At 36.5% G+C, this 20,786-nt stretch overlaps 1 protein-coding gene across 1 annotated transcript in view; it reads left to right on the top strand.

The window, feature by feature from the left end:
• Mmd (monocyte to macrophage differentiation associated) overlaps positions 1-20,035 on the top strand; it is a 29,995-nt gene extending 9,960 nt beyond the window's left edge. The window contains exons 4-7 of the mRNA XM_047544710.1: positions 2,964-3,038; positions 4,631-4,732; positions 6,553-6,622; positions 18,155-20,035. Of these exons, the coding sequence (XP_047400666.1) occupies positions 2,964-3,038; positions 4,631-4,732; positions 6,553-6,622; positions 18,155-18,355 (448 nt within the window). The 3' untranslated portion in view covers positions 18,356-20,035. The remainder of the gene's footprint in view (positions 1-2,963; positions 3,039-4,630; positions 4,733-6,552; positions 6,623-18,154) is intronic.
• The last annotated feature ends 751 nt before the right edge of the window (positions 20,036-20,786 follow it).

The raw sequence follows: 20,786 nt of genomic DNA, 5'->3' as shown, positions 1-20,786 counted from the left end.
GCAGCAGTAGATGTTGGGGGCCAAAAAAGTGCTATTCTCTAATCAGGACACTTTGGATTGGATAAAGCTCAAGGAGCCTTCTCCCTTATAGCATTTAAGAGAGCAAGCCTTTGCTAATAACCACAAATAATACCTCACTGGTTCCCCAAGACTTAACAACTTATAATCCTGAGAGCTATTTTGTAATTCTAACCCACCAAGGATACTTACTGTAAGATAGCAATAGCTGTGGGTTGGTAACAAAGTACATTGACTTTGGAGTCAGCAAGTGGGCTTTGAGTCCCAGTCCTGCCCCTTAACCTTGGATAAGTCACTTGGCCTCATGGAGCTTCAGTTTCTCCATTGTTAACATGAGGGTTGTAAATCCTGACTCACAAGTTATTGTGATAGATGAAGGAGATACTATATATGAAAATGATTTGAAAATTACAAAAGACCATAGAACTATGTGATGTAAGGAGGTATATGACAGTTTGGGTTTACCATTTCATGAAGTTGAGCTTTTAGGATGAAGTTCCATGTATAGCATTCATTCAGAATTTATGTATGTTGCTATTAGCTGTCAGGTACTTTCCAAACAATGTTATGGCCATTGGCTACCAACAAGAAAGAGACAGAAACATTCATTCTTGGTAAAGAATTTATTTGGGCAGCTGCGGAAAGACCAGCACATTCAGATGGGAATGGGTTGCTTGTGAAATAGATTCTGCAATAATTTAGTAGATTAACCCAAGAGGGCAGTTTTTTTTTTTTTTTTTTTTTTTTTTTTCCTTAAAAACGGAGGATTCAGAGCAGACTAAGAGAGATTTAAAGTAATACTAGAAAGTACTTTTTGGTTTTATAGAATTAAAAAAAAAAATCTAAACTATTCAAGCAATCTAGTATTTAAAAGATGCTTCATTTACAAGCAGGATTTTGGAGATGACTCCTGGTTTTGTCACATGTAGAATCATGAGTTACAAAGCTGGAAGGATATCGTCTAATCCAAACTCCTTAATTTTCAGTTGGGCAAACTGAGGCTTAAAGAAGTAATCTGACTTGCCTAACTCAGTGAAACCAATGACCTTTGACCCCTAAGCCCTGTTGTTGTTGTTGTTGTTTTCCTCCATATCCTTCACAATGCTACATATAGTTTGCAGTCTGCTACTGTTTCCTATAAGGTGACAGTTCCCCAGGCTTAAAATAAAACCACAGCATTCAATTTCAAGGGCTCTCTGGACACACTCACAAGACAACCACAAAAGTACCCACCCTGGTTCCTCAGGGCACACTGTCGCGGAGGCCAGTCTGAAAGCAGAGCACTTCATTATCATCTTGGCACACTCCAACGCTTGTGGTTGCCTCAGCAGACTTGGCTTTGATGTCTAGATTTCTGAATCAATAAAGAGTTGTAGATGCCTCCTAGTATTCATGGCCTCCCTGCCAGGGACTGGAGAAGGGGTAATGAAACCAGACTCTTGAACCTGGACATAGCACTGCTAGAATCAAAAGCCACATGTAGATTTTTGCTCTACATTAAATATTTTAAATATCCAAATAATGCCTTAATTTCAGTAGAAAAGAGAAGGGAAATAGAATTTATTGAATATGTACTAGGTGGTACTATGTGCTAAATACTTTACATGGTCTATATTATTCACACTTAATGCTGCCTATACTCTATAATAAAGAGATGGCTTTCATTTTACTTGTGAGAAAAATGAGAGTCAGAGAAGTGGGTGGCAGATCTTGATTAAATTCTAGGTGTGGCTCCCAGTTCTGACAATGTCTTGGCAATCTAGAAAGCAGAATAAGAAAGGTCCTGAACCTTGCTAGGAATTGCAGTCATTCCAGGAGGTTAGGGAAAATGAAAAAAAAAAAAAAAAAAAAAAGATTAAAAAAAGATTCTCCCTTCCTTCTACCCTCTATCACATCTTCTAGCCTTTTTAAAGGATTGTCTGGGCTAGAGTCCATGGCTACAATTTAAAGCTCCCCGGGTGATTGTAATAGCAATCAAATTTGAGAAGCATTGATCTAGTGTTTACTTCTTTAGATCTGTGACCTAAGTTACACTGGGGGTAAGTTGTAGCTTCTGGCTAGTAAACTAAAAACCATTCCTCCTCCCAAATGTACTCTCACTTCTTCACTAACTCAGGTCCGGATCAGTCTATTGGGTCAACACTGTGTGGGGAGGCCAAACCTAAAGCTAGTGCTCCATCAGGTTGTAGTAAGAACCCCCAGACACTGAAGAGAGATCCAAGGTAATGCCGTGCATTCATACTCTTTAGTAAAGGGCAGATTCTGCTTAAGCCACTTTGAGTAGACCTCCATGAGGCAGATCTTTGTGCATACATTTCCTGACTTCAATTCTGGAAGAGGAACTCGCATAGAAATCCAATTGGCCCCACTCTTGTAGCAAATGCAGTGTTTTGTGTGTTTGTTATGGCTGTTCTTAAATGACTGCATTTCCTTTGTGAGAATGTCTTATCTACATTAGGGCACTTAAAATGAAAACTTCTCTAAAGACATTCTGAACAGACATGAAGAATGTGGCCTCAGTTCAGGGAGTGTTTGCAGAACATCAAGACTTCATGGCCTGCACTGTGGTAGGAACTAGGGGGTGATCTGCTGTTAAGGAATTTCATTTCTCTGTTAGATAGGCTCTGAAAGAAATGGAAGGTATCAGAAAAGACAGATTTCATTTGTTTTAATCACTTTAGACTTCCTAATTATCATGGGGCTCTGTTTCTGTCTTATACGTGGTAAAAATATCTATTGTGTATACAACCTAAAAATCAATATAGAACTTTTTATTTGTGGCTTCATAATATTTAAAAAAAAGTGACTTTGAAGGGCAAGTGATAAATGTCATGAGAGACTAGAACAGGAATGGAAATTGCAACATAGTGTAGTGATAACCCATACTTTCAGGCTACACATTTTTTGAAAAATATGTCTTAATTTATATTTTTCTCCCTCACCAGGACAGTGGAGCATTGCTTTCACATGTGTGATAGAATGGTTATTTATTTCTTCATTGCAGCATCTTACGCTCCATGGTAAGATAAAATCTATTTTTGAAGACAATATTTTTAGTATTAGAATTCCTCATTTCTCCTTTCCTCTCTTCCTCCTGTCCCTGCCCTGCCCCCGCTCTCATGCGTACGTCCCATTCCTCCCCCAAAGCACATAAATATATGCATTTTTTATCCAATTTGATTTACTTGGGCCAGATTGTAGTTTTGAAGTGAGAAATATTGCTGCTGTTTAGAATGAATATCTGGGAATTGGATTGTCTAAGAGGATGTGAATGCTATGAACTTAAACGAAGGTGGCATGCTCATTTTTAAAACATATAACCTTTGCCCTCTGTATTCTTTTCATATACCTCTGCCGCTTTTCAGAACTTGAATTGTTCAAGTAAACAGTGCTATAAATATATATGAGGAAAGCAAGCTTCCTTTTGAAATTTATGCAGCACATTTCTCATTTCTTTGCTATCTGAGTAAGTGAACTAACCAAATTAGTTAACTATTTAAAACACCTAGTATTCTCTTCCATTTCCTTGATCTTACTTCTCTTTTGATACAGATCAAATGCAATCCTATTTTGCTTCGAAGCACATAATTAAAGAAACATTAGTTTTCCCCTATCAAGACATGGCCCAATTTTAAACACTCAGAAGTTCTTATTATGCCATCAACTGCTATAGTCATTAGAAAAGCAGACTTCTAGATTCTGGCTAATGTAGCCTCAATCGTTCCAAAGAAGTGTAATTATCTGTTAGTATAAAAATAAGTGCTAGTTCTCCCCAATACATCTTACTAAATTATAGGTCTGATTCATATTGGAGCAAGAATGCTTGAAAGCTTTTGTGAAGTACACTTCAATTTAAAATCAGTAAATAAGTAAAAAAAATTTCAAGTATGAGCTAAGGAATCAGATATCAAAGTAGGCAATTTGTTCATGTTTAGTTTAGATATGCCAGTGTACCTTTTCCATTTAAAAATATTAATTTTATAGCCATAGCCAACTAGAACATTTTTTTCCATATCCTTAATATGACACTAGTACAAATGAATTCGCAGCATTTTAAAATTCAGACCTCCCGACAGTCCACCATTAAATTCTAACAGCATGTCTTCCATGACACATGTTGGGATCATGTTTCATCTTGGCAGAGAACTAGATAGTGGAGACATGTGGTCTGTGTATTAGGTATCTGCTATGGGTATGTGATTCTAGCTCAGAATTTTGTTCAGGGTTCTCATTAAGCTTTGTAAGCAATCCACTCCTCAAAACATGCTCAGAAATTAAAAGGCAAGCAGCTTTTACCCTACCCTGCCCTCCTCAGTAAAGTCAGGCATGACAGGTATGTTGGGGCTCACTTCTGCTTGTCTGTTCTTAACTGGTTCTGTTTTTAAATCATGCTGGAACTTATTTTAAGTCTTAAAGATTGACTGAGAATTTTCTCTTTGAGTTATTAACTTTACCCAAATTGCCCAGCTGCCTCCTTTTTGTGCTGATTCCTTCTCTTTCTGCTTTTATCCTAATTATTTTCTCAGTTTTCAGTGACTAAAAGAAAACACAAGTTCTGCGAATTCCCTTCATTTATCCCTTCTGTTCTTTGTTGTCATGTTTACATTTGTAGGTTAAATCTCCGTGAACTTGGACCCCTGGCATCTCATATGCGTTGGTTTATCTGGCTCATGGCAGCTGGAGGAACCATTTATGTATTTCTCTACCATGAAAAGTAAGAGAAAATAATTTACATTTGATAGTTTTAAAATTAACTGCCTAAATTTTACCTGCATTCCAATACAATTTACTTTATGTTTGTACTTCAAAATAGTAGAAATACATAAATAGACTATATCGTTTTTAATAAAATCTTTAGAACTATTTGATATTCATTATTGGTGAACAGATAAGATTGCCATGGAAAGATATGAATGACATGTGTATGATATGTTGTGGATTAGGGACAATGTGGCCAGGCATTTTTTGAATTGATAGGACTTCATTTCTCATTCTAAGGCCAATTAGCCTTATCCTCTTTGATTCACAGTCCTCATGTGAAAAAATCATCCTTTGTAAGGTTTCTATGAAAATTGAAGGTAACAGATATTAAGTGCCCAGCACAACACTGGCCAACATAGGAACCTAGAAGGTGTTTCAAATAGGCTTTCATAAGAAAGGGGCCATTTGGAAGGATATCTGAATTCTTAATCATCTAGCCCTGGGGCACAGTTTCATAGTCCCTTATTTAGAGCTCATAGTCACAAGTATTGAGCAATATAAAAGAAAGACTTATTGAAATTTGTCATTTTGGCTCTAGAGGAGGTCTTCAAGGTCCTGTATTCCAGCTTCATGCTTAAAGGTTGGTAACATTTAAGACATGCATCAAGTAAGTGACTCATTTGGAAATTAGGATCCAAGTGTCCCAGTTCCTATTCTATAGCTCTTTTTATTATCTCAGATGCTTAAATTTGAGAACCTCATAACGGTGATATCATTATCATTTATAGTTCATTAAATTCTTTATCTCCGTGGTTGGCAGAAGAACTCTCAGAATATAATTTGTGTTTGTCAGAGAGTATTGTATTATTTTCTCCTTTCAGAAGAAGGTGGTACTTCTCATTAATGTCTCTCTGATTTTGAAATTCACTGAAATAATCTTTTGACCATAATTAGCGGTGCCAAGTGAGTTTATAAGATATAAATCCAAGGGTACACTTTGCTTCTTGGGCTCAGACCCCTAAATTATATATTCATATAAAATAGGAAGTAAAGGAAGGAAGGCCTTGTGGTGTAAACCAACCCTTCAAGCCTATTCTCCCCTGATATGGTTTCTTCACAACAGGTTTTGAGTATAAAACACTAAGAACGAAGTTTATCACCCTTGGTCATTTAGTTTGGCTGACATTATTGTGTACCTAAATTGTGTCCAGCACTGTTCTAGACCCTGTAGATCCAAACATAAGTAAACTCAGTTCCCACCTTTGAAAAGCTTCTAGTCTAGTATGAGTAGGCAGAAATGTAAGTTGAATTTTAATACATTGAGTTCCTTGGAGTTTTCGGGTATTCTGTAGCTTAATCTGATAACTATTAGATTATAGAATTGGAGTTTTTACCAATGCAAAATGAAGAGACAAACAAAATGCACCCCTTTCTTGAGGGCTGTTGTTTCTTTGCCCTTGATAAAAACTAGGTCCCAAACTGCATCTGCCTCCATAGTTTGACATTCTCATAATTATGGATGGTAATGCAGACAAACATTCTAGGATTGGAAAGGGAAAGATGTACGGTGGATTGGATTCAGTTTGACTACTTTTGACACATGTTCTAAGTAGCATGTGATGTTTGATGCCTTTTCAATCCTAAAGGAAATACTAGTTCATTGTTACTCCTTGATGTTTTTAGGTAGAGGCCTAGTAGTTTTCTCCTGAGAGATATATATCACTTTAGTTAAAAGTTTACATTTCTCCTTTAAAATAAAAAAAGGAAAAGCTTTTATGTAAATGTGCTAACCAAGAAATGCTTAAATTAAAAACTGCACCTCTGTTCTTGCAGGTATAAAGTGGTTGAGCTCTTTTTCTATCTCACAATGGGATTTTCTCCTGCCTTGGTGGTGACATCAATGGTAAGAAGAGGCTTTATAATTTTAGTTATTTCCTTTTAAATTGCTGGGACTCTTTAAATATGATACTTAGTTTTGTTTTTTTTTAAATTTTAATAACTTAAAAATTTTTTTTTGTAGTTGCGGATGGACAGAATTCCTTTATTTTATTTATTTATTTATATGTGGTGCTGAGGATTGAACCCAGTGTCTCACACAGGCTAGGCAAGCACTCTACCACTGAGCTACAGCCCCAGCCCTAGTTTTCTTTTTGAATCTACTGCATGTCCATTAACTACAGATTAAAAGGAAAAATAAATAAATAATGAGGAATGCTAGCCACTTGCACTCAGTCCCCTCTAAGGCTTGGAGAAGCTATGCGTTTAGTTGTGTTTCTCTTATTTTAATAGCATCAGTATTCATTTGTTTCTTTCAGATGACTTTTCTGTTTTTGATCCCACCATTTACCCTACCCACATCCCAGAGAAGTATGTCATTATATTTCTGATTGAATTATTTAGCTTCTTAACCCCGAACTTATGGAAGAGGATAGATTTTGAGGTTTCTTACAATGAACAAAATATAAACTACTGACTTCCAAAAATCTCAAGAATTAGAAGGACCTTAAAAGGCCATTTTCTTAAATATTTGTATATTCTTCAAATCCCTTTGCTCTTATTTTGTCTTTCATTTTTTTTATTAGTACATATAAATTGTACAAATTAGTGGGTTTCACTGTGACATTTCTATACAAGTATATATTGTCTATTGATCACGTCTACCATCCCTTTCACCCTCCCTCACTCTCCCATTTTTCCCCACTTCCCCCAACCCCCACCTGTCCTCCTTCCCATTCCCTAATAGTCCCTCTTCTACTTTCAGGTCATCCTTTTTTTTTTTTTTTTTTTAAGTTTCTTCATATGAGAGAAAATATGCAGTACTTATCTTTCTGTAACTGACTTATTTCCCTCAACATGTTCTCCAGTTCCATCCATTTCCCTGCAACTGAAAGATTTCATTCTTTTTTATGGTTGAGAAATACTCCATTTTACATATATACAATATTTGTTATTCATTCATTTGTTGACCGGCATTTAGGCTGATTCTGTATCTTGGCTGTTATGAATAGTGCTACAATAAACAGGGGTATACAGGTGTCTTTTTGTATGCTGACTTCATTTCCTTCAGCTGTATACCCAGAAGTGGTATAACTGGATCATATGATATTTCTGTTTTTAGTTTTTTGAGGAACTTCCATACTATTTTCCACAGTGACTATACTAATTTATATTCCTACCAACAGTAGTATGTAAGAGTTCCTTTTCGTCTACATCATCCAGTATTTTTTGTTTTCTTTTGATAATATCCTTTCTTACTAGAGTTGGATGGAATCTTGTGTAGTTTTAATTTGCATTTCCCTAATGGCCAAAGATGTTGAACAGTTTTTGCATGTTTATTGTCCATTTGTACTTTTTTTGAGAAGTGTATTCAGGTCACTTCCCCATTTTTTAAATTGGGTTACTTGTTTTTTGTTTTTTACGTTTTTTTTTTTTTTTTTTCAGTTCTTTATATATTCTAAATATTAATCCTGTCAGGTGAATAGCTGGCAAAGATATTCTTCCTTCTGTGGTGTCTCTTAGATTGTCTCCTTAGTTGTGCTAAAGCTTTGTCATTTGATGTAATCACTTTGTCAATTCTTGTTTTTGCTTCCTGAACTTTGGAGTTCTATCCAAAAAATCATTGCCTGTGCCAGTATCTTGTTTCTCATTTTTTTTTTTTTTCAATAGTTTCAAAGTTTGGGTCTTACATTAAAGTCTTTGGTCTATTTTGATTTGATTTTTGTACAGAGTGAGAGATAGTGGTCTAGTTTCAGTCTTCTGCATATGGTTGTCTGTTTTTCCCTGATTGATTTGTTAAAGAGACTGTCCTTTCTCCAGCATATGTTTTTGGCACCTTTGTCAAGAATTAGTTGGCTGAAGATGCATGGATTTATTTCTGGGTCCTTGATTCTCTTCTCTTGGTCTACATATCTATTTTTATGCAGATGACATGCTGGTTTTTGTTACTAGGGCTCTGTAGCATGTTTTGAAATCAGGTATTGTAAAACCTTCCAGCATTGCTCTTTTTGCTCAGGATTGCTTTGTCTATTCAGGGCCTTTCGTGCTTCCATGTGGGTTTTAGGATTTTTTTTAGGTTTATTCTGTAAAGAATGTCATTGGTGTTTTAATGGAGATTGCATTGAATCTATAGATTACTTTGGGTAGTATGACCATTTTAACAATATTGATTCTTCTAATCCAAGAACATGGGTGCTCTTTCCATCTTTTAGTGTCTCCTTCAATATCTTTTTCAGTGTTCTGCAATTTTTGTTGTAGAGCACTTTCACATCCTTAGTTGGGTTTATTCCTTGGGTTGTTTTGTGTGTGGCTAATATGAATGGGACTTCTTTCCTGATTTCTCTCTTAGTAACTTCATTATTGGTGTATAATAAGAGAATTAATTTTTGTGCCCTACTATTGTACTGAAATTCTTTTTCAGGTCTGAAAGGTTTTTGGTGCAAGGATTTCCTATATGTAGAATTATTAGCAAATAGGGATAATTTGATTTTCTTGTTTCCTACTTGTATACCTTTTATTTCTTTCTCTTGCCTAATTGCTCTGGCTGAAATTTCTAGTATCTTATCAAATAAGGTGAAAGTGGACATTCTTGGATCTTAGAAGAAATTCTTTCAGTTTCTCCCCATTTAGTATGATATTGGCCATGGTTTGTCATATGTAGTCCTTATTATGTTGAGTTATTATTGTTGATCCTTCTGTACCTAATTTATTCAGGGACTTTATCATGAAGGGATGTTAAGTTTTATCACAGACTTCATCTGCATCTATTGAGATAATCATATGGTTTTTATCCTTGATTCTATTCATGTGCTGTGTTACATTCATTGATTTGCATGTGTTGCATGCATCCTCGTGTCCCAGAAACCAACCTGATTATGGTGAATGCCTTTTGAAATATTTTGTTTGTTTTTAAGTGATAATATTTCTTTCCAAGGAATGTGGTGGTTTTGGTTTTGTTTTATTTTTACTTTGCTTGAAAACTATCTTTGGGAACTTCATGGGGAGAAGTGTTATGTTACCTTTAGTAGTCAGGTGCATGTATAGATTTCTAATTCCCTTTCACACTGAATTTCTGTTGAGAAATCTATATGTGTCTGTTACTTTGATATCACTGCAACATCATAGTTTAATCCAACTGATTCTTTATGCCTTTAACTCAAGTACTCCAGTGACTTACCCTCTACGTTTTTGCCATTACCTATGACATTAATTAAAGAGACCCGACACGTTTAGTTTGAACTAACTTCCCAGCCTGCGATGGTTAGAAGAACTGTACCCGTAATTTTACTCCTGAGTTCATAGGCACATTTTAAGGATCTTACTATATATAGTGCTTGCCCTGGTCACAAAATCATCTGTAGGAGTTAAAATGTGGTTTTGTTTTTTCTGGTAATAGGTCTTATGAAAATGTAGCAAAACATGTTTCTTTGAAGTATGAGTTTTATGATGGCTTTAATAATTACCTACCACCAAGAAATGCATGTAATTTAGTTGGCAACAGCAACAGAGATGGTGAAGAGAGGGAAGCAAATGACTGAAATGAGAAAATTGGCCATGACAGCCTTATAGTTAGAGAGCAACTCAGGACACCCAGAGCAATATAAGCAAAGTTTATGTAGATAGGTTACTAATTATTAGAGTAGAATTTCAAGTAAATTCCCTCTGGGTATAATAAGAACAGGTTTATCCAGTTTTTTTTTTTTTTTTTTCCTAGCCTAAATCTTCAATTGGTATTTTCATAAGTGGTACAATAGCAGGTGACTGAAGTTTGATAATCACGCAAGATAATCCCTACACCTTCATACACCTTAGAATCCAGCAGGCAAATATAATTCATATTCAGTCAGAGGCTATAATGAAATTTTATAATGCCTTTGATTGGGGAAAGTTCAGACTGCCCCAATATCAGAGAGATATCAGAGAAGTGATGGTTAAGCTGATTTGGAAAGAAAAGCAGAAGCTGAGAGATGAGGCAAGGGTTATGGGTAGAGAGAAAGAATGAAGGAAGCCTGGGCTCCAGCGTCTTTGAAGAATTGAAAATGGTTTGTTGTTTGGAACACGCAGGGTGTTTTGAGTGTGCACACAGATGTGGTGATGTAGGCATGCCAGTGGCACACGTTTTGCGATAAAGCTGTAGAGCTAGGCAGTCCAGATCAGAAAGGACTGTGTAAGCCATCTGAACTAACAAAGTCACAGTGCGCATGAAGACGCGTACCTTTGGTTCCCGGCAGTCATGAGTATCAGAGGAAACCCTTTGGCCATAGAGAACTATAAAACAAAGAATGAAAGCAACTGTTTTTTGGCATTGCACACAGACCATATAGGACTGTGATCCTTGAGAGAAGAGCTTTGAGTTCTCCCCATTTGCTTCCCTGGACACGTTCCAAATAGCAACAAAAGGAATCGGAGCCCAGAGAGCAGTAGTCTGGGCATAGGAAGCAGAAGTTGGCATTTCAGACTACGAGACAGCTGCAGTTTAGGGCAGGAAACTGGAAGGTGGGGCCAACTGAGAAAAGAAGCTCCAGAAATCTGCAAAGGAGTTTCCTGGACTAACTATCAAGCTGAATATGTGCAGGGCAAAACTCTGCCAGCCCTGACTGAGAATTTGAAGGTCATGAGATAAGTGCACAGTGCTGGAAAACATTGGAGTTTCAAGCAGCCTGAGTGGATAGACCACAGTGAACATCACAAGCATTCAGGTGACCCTTCCAAAGCCACAGCTTTGGAACAGAGCTGCTGTAGCCCTAGATGGAATACTACTCCAGACCTTGCCATAACAATGCTCCTAAACAAACCTCGGAAAGGGAAAAGTGATCCTTCAGGAAATAAACTGCCAGAACAAGACTCAACCATCTTCCAAGGAAATCAACAAAATCTATGCTGATTAACAATTTGGTATCCACCATCTAGATAAACATTACCAGGTAGGTAAGAAGCAAGGAAATGACACATACTTAAGGAAAACAGGTCAAGAGAAACAGATCCGAAGATGACAGAGATGTTGAAATTTGCAAGGACATTACAACATCATGAGTAAAAGATGAGGAATCAGTAAATAAATGGAGACTATAACAAGGAAACCATATGGAAATTCTAGGTGTAAACACTGTGCTGTCTTGAGAAAAAGACATCATTGGAGAAAAAAGACATAACCCTAACCCTAACCCTAACAGTAACAACAGATTGGTTACTGTAGAAGAAAAAGTTGGTGAACTTGAATCCAGGTCACTACTTATACTGGAGAGCAATAGGAAAAATAAGTTATTAAAAATGAACAGAACCTTAGTAAATGTTGGACAATATGGAGTGCTTTTAAGGAAGCATAATAGAAATAAAAGTTGAAATTTTCCCAAATGTGATGAAATATCTCAACCTGCATATCCACAAAGCAACAAAGCCAAGCAGGGTAAACATGATGAAAACTACACCGAGGCCCATTACAGTCAAAGAACTGAAAACAACCATGAGGGGGAGAAAAGAGAAAATTTAAAATCAGCCAGAGGGAAAAAGCAAACAGGGAAGATTGACCACAGGCTTATAGTCAGCATCTGTAGAACAGGACTGCAGTGTGATGGTATCATTAAAATGCCAAAGGGGACAAAGCTGTCGACTGCATGCTGACGCTCTCCTGATGGTGATATCAAAAATCAATCAAGAAACCAGAAGTGATAGATCTGGGATTGAATACAAAATACCGTTTTTCATGTTTTAATTTCTTCGAAAGGTAAGTGAGGGGTTATCACATTTTGAAGTAAAATAAATGACATCAAAGCATGGGATGGAGAAAAGGAAGTATACTGTTGCATGAGTTTTGACCTTGTGTGGGAGGGGAGGTAATAATAAAAAAAGTATATTGGAGTAAGTTTAGAATGCATTAATTGTAATCTATAGAACAGCCACCAACAGCAACAAAAAAGCAGTAAATAAGGTTATTGGCTAAGTAGCCAAGAGTAAAGGTAAAATGGAATATGAGAGTTACTCAGTTTAATCTAACAGAGGCAGAATAAAAGGAAAGTAGAGACAAAGACTGGATGAAACCAAATTAAAATCAAATATAAGATGAGAGGCTGTAAGCACAGCCATGTTAATAATGGTGTATATTACACATAGCAATGGTTAAATGAAGACAGACTGAAAATTACAATTAAAAAGCAAAGATTTTCAGACTGGATTTAAATATAGCAAGACTCAGGTATGTATGTTTACATGCAACACATTTTAAAATATGAAGACAGTTTCAAAGTAAAAGAAAGGAAGTGGTTATACAATATTAGACAAAGTAGATATCGAGATGAAGACTATTATCAGAGTTTAAGGGGCATTTCATAATGACTCAGGTCATTTTAAGGAGACATAACAATCCTGAGTGTTTAAGTTAACAGTAGAGATTCCAAGTACATGGAACAAAACCTTACAGAAACAAATCTCCAATGGAGATTAAAATACTCCTTTCTCAATGATTGAACAAATAATTAAACACATGAACAAAAGAGGCAGTAGGGACAGATGTGTGAGCAACACCATCAGCAAGTTAACCTAATTGGCACGTCAGAATACTCCACCCAAATATGCACAGATTCTTTTGATCAAAATAGATAATATACGGGGCCAAAAAATAATCCTCAGTGAATGTCAAAGAATTGAAATCATGCAGCAGAAAAGATACGGAGAATCCCCAAATGTTTGTAAATAAACTCATGGGATTTTGAATTAAGTAATAATGAAAAGGTGATCTAACAATTGGTGGGATGCAGCCTAAGCAGCACCAGGAAGGACCTGTGGCCTTCAGATGCTTGTGTTAGTATGATGGTTGCTTTTATTGTCAATCTGGCTAAGCCAGTGTACCCAGATGTTTGTCAAGTATCCAGTCTAGTTGCTGTGAAGGTACTTTTTAGTTGAGATTAACATTTAACTCAGTAGACACTGAGTAAAAAACTATTCTCCATAATGTGGGTGGGCTTTAGCCAATCAATCAAAGGTCTTAGGCAAAAAAAACTGAGGTCCTCAGGAAGGACTTTGCCTCTAGACTGTGTTTGATTTTGGGCTACATCAACCTTTCCTTGGGTCTCCAGCCTGCCAAACCAGCCTGCAGAATTCAGACTTGCTGCCCCCATCATTACATAAGTCAGTTCTTTAAAATAAACCAGTACACACACACACACAAGCATACATGCATGTCCTATCAGCTCTGTTTCTGGCAAACCGAATTAGAAAAGAAGAAAGTTTTAAAATCAGTGATCTAAGGTTCTACCTTAAGCTAGGAAGAAAGAGCAAGTTAACCCCAAAATAACCAGCATTTAAAAAAAAAGAATAGAGAATGGAAATCAGAACATAGAAAATGAATGATCAAATATAGAAAATCAATGAAACCAAAGTAGTTTATTTGAAAAGATTACAATGGGTAAAATTTAGGTAGAGGGATCAGGAAATAGAGAAAACATAAAATAGTGTTATGAGGACTAAATTAGGGAATATCACTATAGATCCTATAGATATTAAAAACATTTTAAGGAGATATTATATATAACTATATACCAATAAATATAGTACCAGTGAATATAGATGAAATGGACAAATTTCTTAAAAGGCAGTCTGCCCCACAACAAACTCGGAAGAAACAAGATCCTACTAGCCTACTATGTCTTTAAAGAAATTAAATCCATAATCAGACTCTTCCTAAAATGAAAACCCCAGGTCTTGATAACTTCACTGGCACATTCTATCACATATTTAAGGTAGAAATAAAATAGCAAATCTGTGCAAACTGTTTCAAAAGTAGAGTGGAAGGAACACTTTGCAATTCATTTTTATAAGACCAGTATCACCCTGACACTAAAATCACACAAAGACATTATGAAAAAGGAAATTGCAAACTATTTTCCTTCATGAAACAGGAGAAAAAATTCAGCAAAATATTTGTAAATCTGATTCATCAATATATAAAAATAATAATATATGATAATCAAGTTAGATTTATGGGAATGCAAGATTGATACATCACTTAAAATTAGTCATTGAAATCCATCACATTTGGAGAATCAAGGAAAAAATTGGGCATTTCAGTAGATGCAGGAAAAGCATTTGACAAAATTCAATATTTATTCATGATTTGAAAGAAAGTCTCAGAAAACTTGGAAACTTCATAAATCTCTTCTATAAAAAATCTGCCAGGTAATGACATACCCAATGGTGAAAGACCAAATGATTAGGAGCAGGCAGTGATGTCTGCTCTCACTATTTCTGTTTGGCATTGGACTGAGCTTCTAACCATACAATAAGGGGAACAAAAAGGCACACAGAGTGGAAGAGAATAGATAGAACTGTTTTTATTCACAACTGATATTGCTTTTACATATAGGAAGTCTTAGGGGATCTACAAAAAGTTACTGGATCTGAGAAGCAAATTTAGCAAGGTAGTAGAATGCAGGGTTGAAATAAAGGAGTAAGTGTATGTGTTATGTACTTGCTGTTAAAGCAGTTCAGTGGGGAAGGGAAGTCTTTCCAACAAATAGTACAGAACAAATATGAACTTCAACTTCACACCCTACACAGAAATTAATTTGAGGTGTCTCATAGACCTAATTATAAAACCAACACTATGAAGTTTCTAGAAATCATAGAAACTTTGGAAAACATGGGGTCATCTTGTCATTGCAGTTTGGGGTTGGACACAGATTTCTTGGGTCATAGAATCACCAACCACAAGAAAAAATATGTTGAGCTTATTTGTTCAACTTATTGCTCATCAGAAGGCACTATTAAGAAAATTTAAAAAGCCACAGATTAGGAGGAAATATTTGCTTTCTTCATATCTAACAAAGGACTACATCCTAAAAATATAAATGAATTTAAAATAAATAAATACATATACATATATATACATATATACATGGATGTATGTGTGTATATATTATTTAGATAATATATGTACAAACACACATGCGCGCGCACACACACGCACACACACACACACACACATATATACATACACACACATATCCAAATCAGTAATGAAAGGATTAATCCTAGAAAATTGTCCAAAAGATTTGCACAGTCATTTCACACACACATAACACACAAATATTCAGTATCCTTAGTCATCAGGAAAATGAAAATTAAAACCCCAATGAACTACCACTACACACCCTGTGGAATGACTATAATTAAAAAGACAGAAAACTGGAACCCCCTGATATTTGCTGGGGAAGTATGAAATGATATAATCACTGTGGAAAATTGTTTTGTTTCTTATAAAATTAAATATTTATCTGGTGATTCAACAGATATCACCCAACAAAAACGAAAACTTACATCTACAAAAAGACTTGTGCAATAATGTAAATATTAGTTTTATTCATAGTAACCCCCAAATGGAAATAGTAGACGAATCGTGTTAAATAAATCATTGGACTACTAAACGATGAAAAGGAATGCATGAATATATACTAGCACAATTTTAGAAAATCATGTTGAACAGACAAGAAACCAGAGACAGAAATGTACATAAAACTCCACTTATGTGAAATTCTGGAAGAGCTGCTCTTAGTGTATGATGATGGTGTAGCAACAGGTCTAGCCTTGATAACTGGGGGTCTCGAGGATTGGGAAGGGTGCCAAAGAACTTTGCAGGTATTGGGGTCACGTGGATGGGTACATTTATCAAAAGTCATACTGTTCGCTTAAGATCTTTGCATCGCTTTGTAAATTAGTCATCAAGAAATTAATACCCCCGCCTGCCCCTGCAAAATGAAAGTTCAGAAACCAGACCAACTTAGTTCAAATTCTGACTCTGACGTTCGGAAGCTATGTTACTTAGTTTTCTTATTTGTAAAATGGAATTTATAACAATACTTAATTTAGGGTTGTTGTGGAGATCCAAAATGAGTAAATACATGAAAGTGCTTCAAAAAGCGCCTGGCGTGTAGTAACAGTAATGACAAAAACGCTTTGCTTTAGAATTGACTATGTTCTCATCTTTGAAAGTTGATAAAGTAAATGGGGTATCTTGAGGAACTATTAACTAAATATTTCAAAATGCAACTTGTATTAGAGGAGCGACTTTTGCCACTTTGGGGTCCTGTGCCCCTTTGAGAATCCGACGAAAGGCTTTAAGCCCTCTCCTGGAAAAGTGTTTCTAAAACACACACAGAGTTTTGTATAATGGCTATTAGTTGCTCTGTGACCTTGAGGAAGTAATAGAAGTGTATGATATATTGATTTTGCTTTGTTTTTACTTCTTAAATAAAAATCTGGCTGAAGTCCCTTCTTACCAAGTATAAAAAGAAATCTGATATCAATCAATGTGGGTTGGTGCCTTCCCCATCTTTTATTCCTGAAAAAATGGTGGCGGTGTCTATGAACTTTGAATATAGGACTGAGCACCTGGCCCTAGAACCTCACACCCGATCCTTAGGCCCACGGACCCACTCAGAGCAGGCAGCTAATCGAGGCTTCCCTTTGCTTTTGGCAGATTTGGCCACAGGGAACTACTCCAAGGTTCACAAGGCTGCCACAACGAGTCCCCAGGCCTCTGGGACACCCAGGCATCTGTCCTGTCTGAGGCCTGCCATGAACTGACTTAGGTTTCTGCTCCCAAGGCCATGCTGTTCCTGGACCTCAGGAATCCGGGGCATTGACTTTTTCCTTCTCAGCTTCTAAGCACTTACCTCTTCACGCTCCTTCTCACTCACACAAGCCAGTTTCATCTTGGGCCTACATCTCTGAAAATCCAAAACAGCCCAAAGTCTTATTTTTGTCCTAAGACTTACAAGACTTTTCACTTCCTGTTCAACCAAGAAATGCCCAGGCCCAAAGACAGAAAGGCCTGGAGACACCTAGGAGGTTAGGAAATACCTAGTACTACATGGTCTGTGATCTCAAAGGTCACTTGGGCTATGATTTCCTGTGTCAGCCATAAGGAAGCTCTAAGCTCACAAAAGCAGGGGAAGTCTCAGAAAAGCAATCAGTGTGGAGCAGGGTGTGAGGAGGTCAAAGGGAAGTGAATTTACATCCCTGGTTGAGATGTAAATTTTAAGTGGAGCAGTTCGGGCCTTCTGCATAGAGCTTTTAAAGGGGTGATGGGAACCGAGGACTGTACTTAATTGCAGTGAACTTCTCTGTCCAGCAGTGATTAGTCTTCTTAAACAAATATAATAATAAAATATAATAAATTAAATAATAAAAATAAATAAAAATATAATAAATGAGCAGAATGTGCTGCTTTTTCATGTGGGCCCATAGCTTGCCATTCTAAAGGATGTACAGGTCAAGCGTGTGGGGCCTTTTCATGTTTGGTTTCTGTTTACAGATTAGGATTCTCTTCACGCTGAGCTTCTTATTGCCTAGAAAATCAGGAGCCTTAGGGGAAATTACATTTGTCTCTGTAGCTTGTCAGATCAGAGTAACATCAACCCTTTTTATTTTTTTCCTCTGTTGACAGAATAACACCGACGGACTTCACGAACTTGCCTGTGGGGGCTTAATTTATTGCTTGGGAGTTGTGTTCTTCAAGAGTGATGGCATCATTCCCTTTGCGCACGCCATCTGGCACCTGTTTGTGGCCACAGCAGCTGCAGTGCACTACTATGCCATTTGGAAATACCTATACCGAAGCCCTACGGAATTTATGCGACATTTATGACCAGTCTGGACTAGGTCTCCAAACAGTATTATCTCAACTGTGGCACTTGGGAGTGGGGTAAGAGCTGAAAATTGCACAGGGGAAAAAAACAAAAACAAAACAATGCACTGACTTTCTTTATGTCTTTTGAATATAATTACTGTGAAAGTATAAAAGCTGTGTTCTGGAATTTCCCCCCTCACAGCAAACAGATAAGGCAGTGAATTCATTACTCATTCCATTCCACTATCATGAAGGACTCTGGATAGACTTTGGCCAACTGATGTTTACAAACCAGAATTTTGTATTTTAATTTTACAGACTTTACTACATGATTTTTCTAAATTAGTAGGTCAGGTTGTAAAAGTCAGTGCAATAACAAAACTTCCTTTTTAAGAAAAAAAAAATTGTTTCTATCACTTTCCCATTCACTGTGTAAAGAATCATGAACAGAACTTACACTACTTTTTACCATGTTTCATCTTGGCATAACATGGTTATTTTTTAAATAGAAACTTTAGTTTTTTGTAAATTTTTTAAAAATACTTCATTGACACGCATCTCTGCGGTTCCTCATTCATGTTGTGAATTTTTGCAGCAAGCAGTTAACATTCCACAAATGAACAAACATTATACCTCGTCCGGTAGTTTTATGAAGTGTGGAAAAATTGCCAATTTTTAAAAACTGCAGTTTTCCAAACTTTTCTGCCAACCTCTAACTCTGAATCAGTGCTGCTTTGGGCCATATACTTGACACAGTTTGGCTTACCAGTGATGGAAAAGTATTTTGATATCATTAACTTTTTCAAAAGATCCAACTTTTCTCTATGCCTTTGCCATGTTTCCTTCAGGGTCTCTTTAAACAGTGGATGAGTATTCTGTGTGTTATGCTAGTATTGTTCGGTTGGCCATCCACTGAAAACTTCTCGAGCATTATGAACCACAGTGAAGAGTCGGATCGCCTGTTCAGTGCCCAATGGTTAAGTCATTGTCACGTAGCTTGTAGTACCATTTTGATATTCATTTTCAATTGTGGAATCAGATTATAAATTCACATTTCTGCCTTTTCTCTGCATCTCCCAATATACTTTTTTTTTTTTTTTTTTAACTAGAAAAATATTTAAAGCATTGTGTGACGGGTAGAAACTCGTCTGTAGGCCATGAGTTATATCCTGGCTCAGTGAAGTAGTATTTATATATTATTTTTGTTTTTCCTCAGTGTCTTGTATTAAGATTAATGTATTAGTTGCTTTGTTGGTTAACCTCTCTTGTTGTGTTGTAAGAAATGAAATATCCTTGCCAGTACTGCCTGTTTTCTAGCAATCGACTTGCTCAATGGAATTGTTGAATTGATGATTAACTTATTAATTCAAATTTTGTACTGATGTTGCTTTAAAAGAGAGTTTATTTTGTGTGTATGTTTAGAACTCTGATTTTGGTGAATTATAGGGGAATGAACTGATGTTTGCTGATGAGTTCTTAAACAGGCAAGGTACCCAGTGATTACACCACCCAGACCACCTCTATATGCATGATTCTGAACATCTGGATGCCTGTTGTTTTACTGTGTATATTTTATTTTTAACATATTAACTTTTGTGGATTGATTTAAAATCTGCTTAAAAGTAACACTGTCAAAAACCACTAAAATGTATGTAAAAATTGTGCTGTAGATGAGAATAAAATTGTTACTTGGATTTATTCCACTGTCTCTAAATCAGATGACTCTGAAAATAATAATGCATATTTGAGAGCTTCAACTCATCTAGCATTTGTAAGTCGTATACTAGTTCCTTTTATAAAAATCGTAATGGAAAGAAAAACACATATACCCTTTCATTTAGAACTTTCTAGTCTACCTTTTAATAATTGAATTTCCAGGGCCAGCTCCATCATTAATCAACACTCTTATCAATCTAAAATACACTAGTCATTGCCTGAAGACAGTTTCCTAGATGATGTTTCTTTACCAAGAGCAGACTTTTGGTTGAAGTTAGGTGATACACTGTAGGACTGAGGTTACGGGCTTTTACACTACCAACCACACATACATCATACTGTAAACCTAACCACTCTGAGTGTTTGGTGCAAGAAACGAGCATCAGAGAGTTATAAGGGCTTCATCCTAAATCAGGGAGCTGGGCAGGAATCCAGATCTGTCCAATTTCAGAGCCTCCCATTCCCCATACACCACTCTGGAAATGAATCAGCAAGAACAAATCAAAAAACTTGAACCGAAAATTGATTGAGTTTGGACCTGGATAAGAAAACACTATTCATACAGTGTAGAGCCTCAAGAAACCCTCAGACAACGATCCATCCAGTCTGATTTTGAGAACTACATGTCCTGAAGCAGTATTATTTCCACGAATTACGACCTCCAGTCACCAGGATGACTTCCTCCAATTCTAGAGCACACTACTGCTCTGTCACCTTCCTGATCAGCATGCCC

Source organism: Sciurus carolinensis, chromosome 3, assembly GCF_902686445.1.
Source record: "Sciurus carolinensis chromosome 3, mSciCar1.2, whole genome shotgun sequence".
NCBI classification, from domain to species: Eukaryota; Metazoa; Chordata; class Mammalia; order Rodentia; family Sciuridae; genus Sciurus; species Sciurus carolinensis.
Note: the sequence above shows the minus strand (reverse complement) of the source record. Positions and strands in the feature narration are given on the sequence as shown.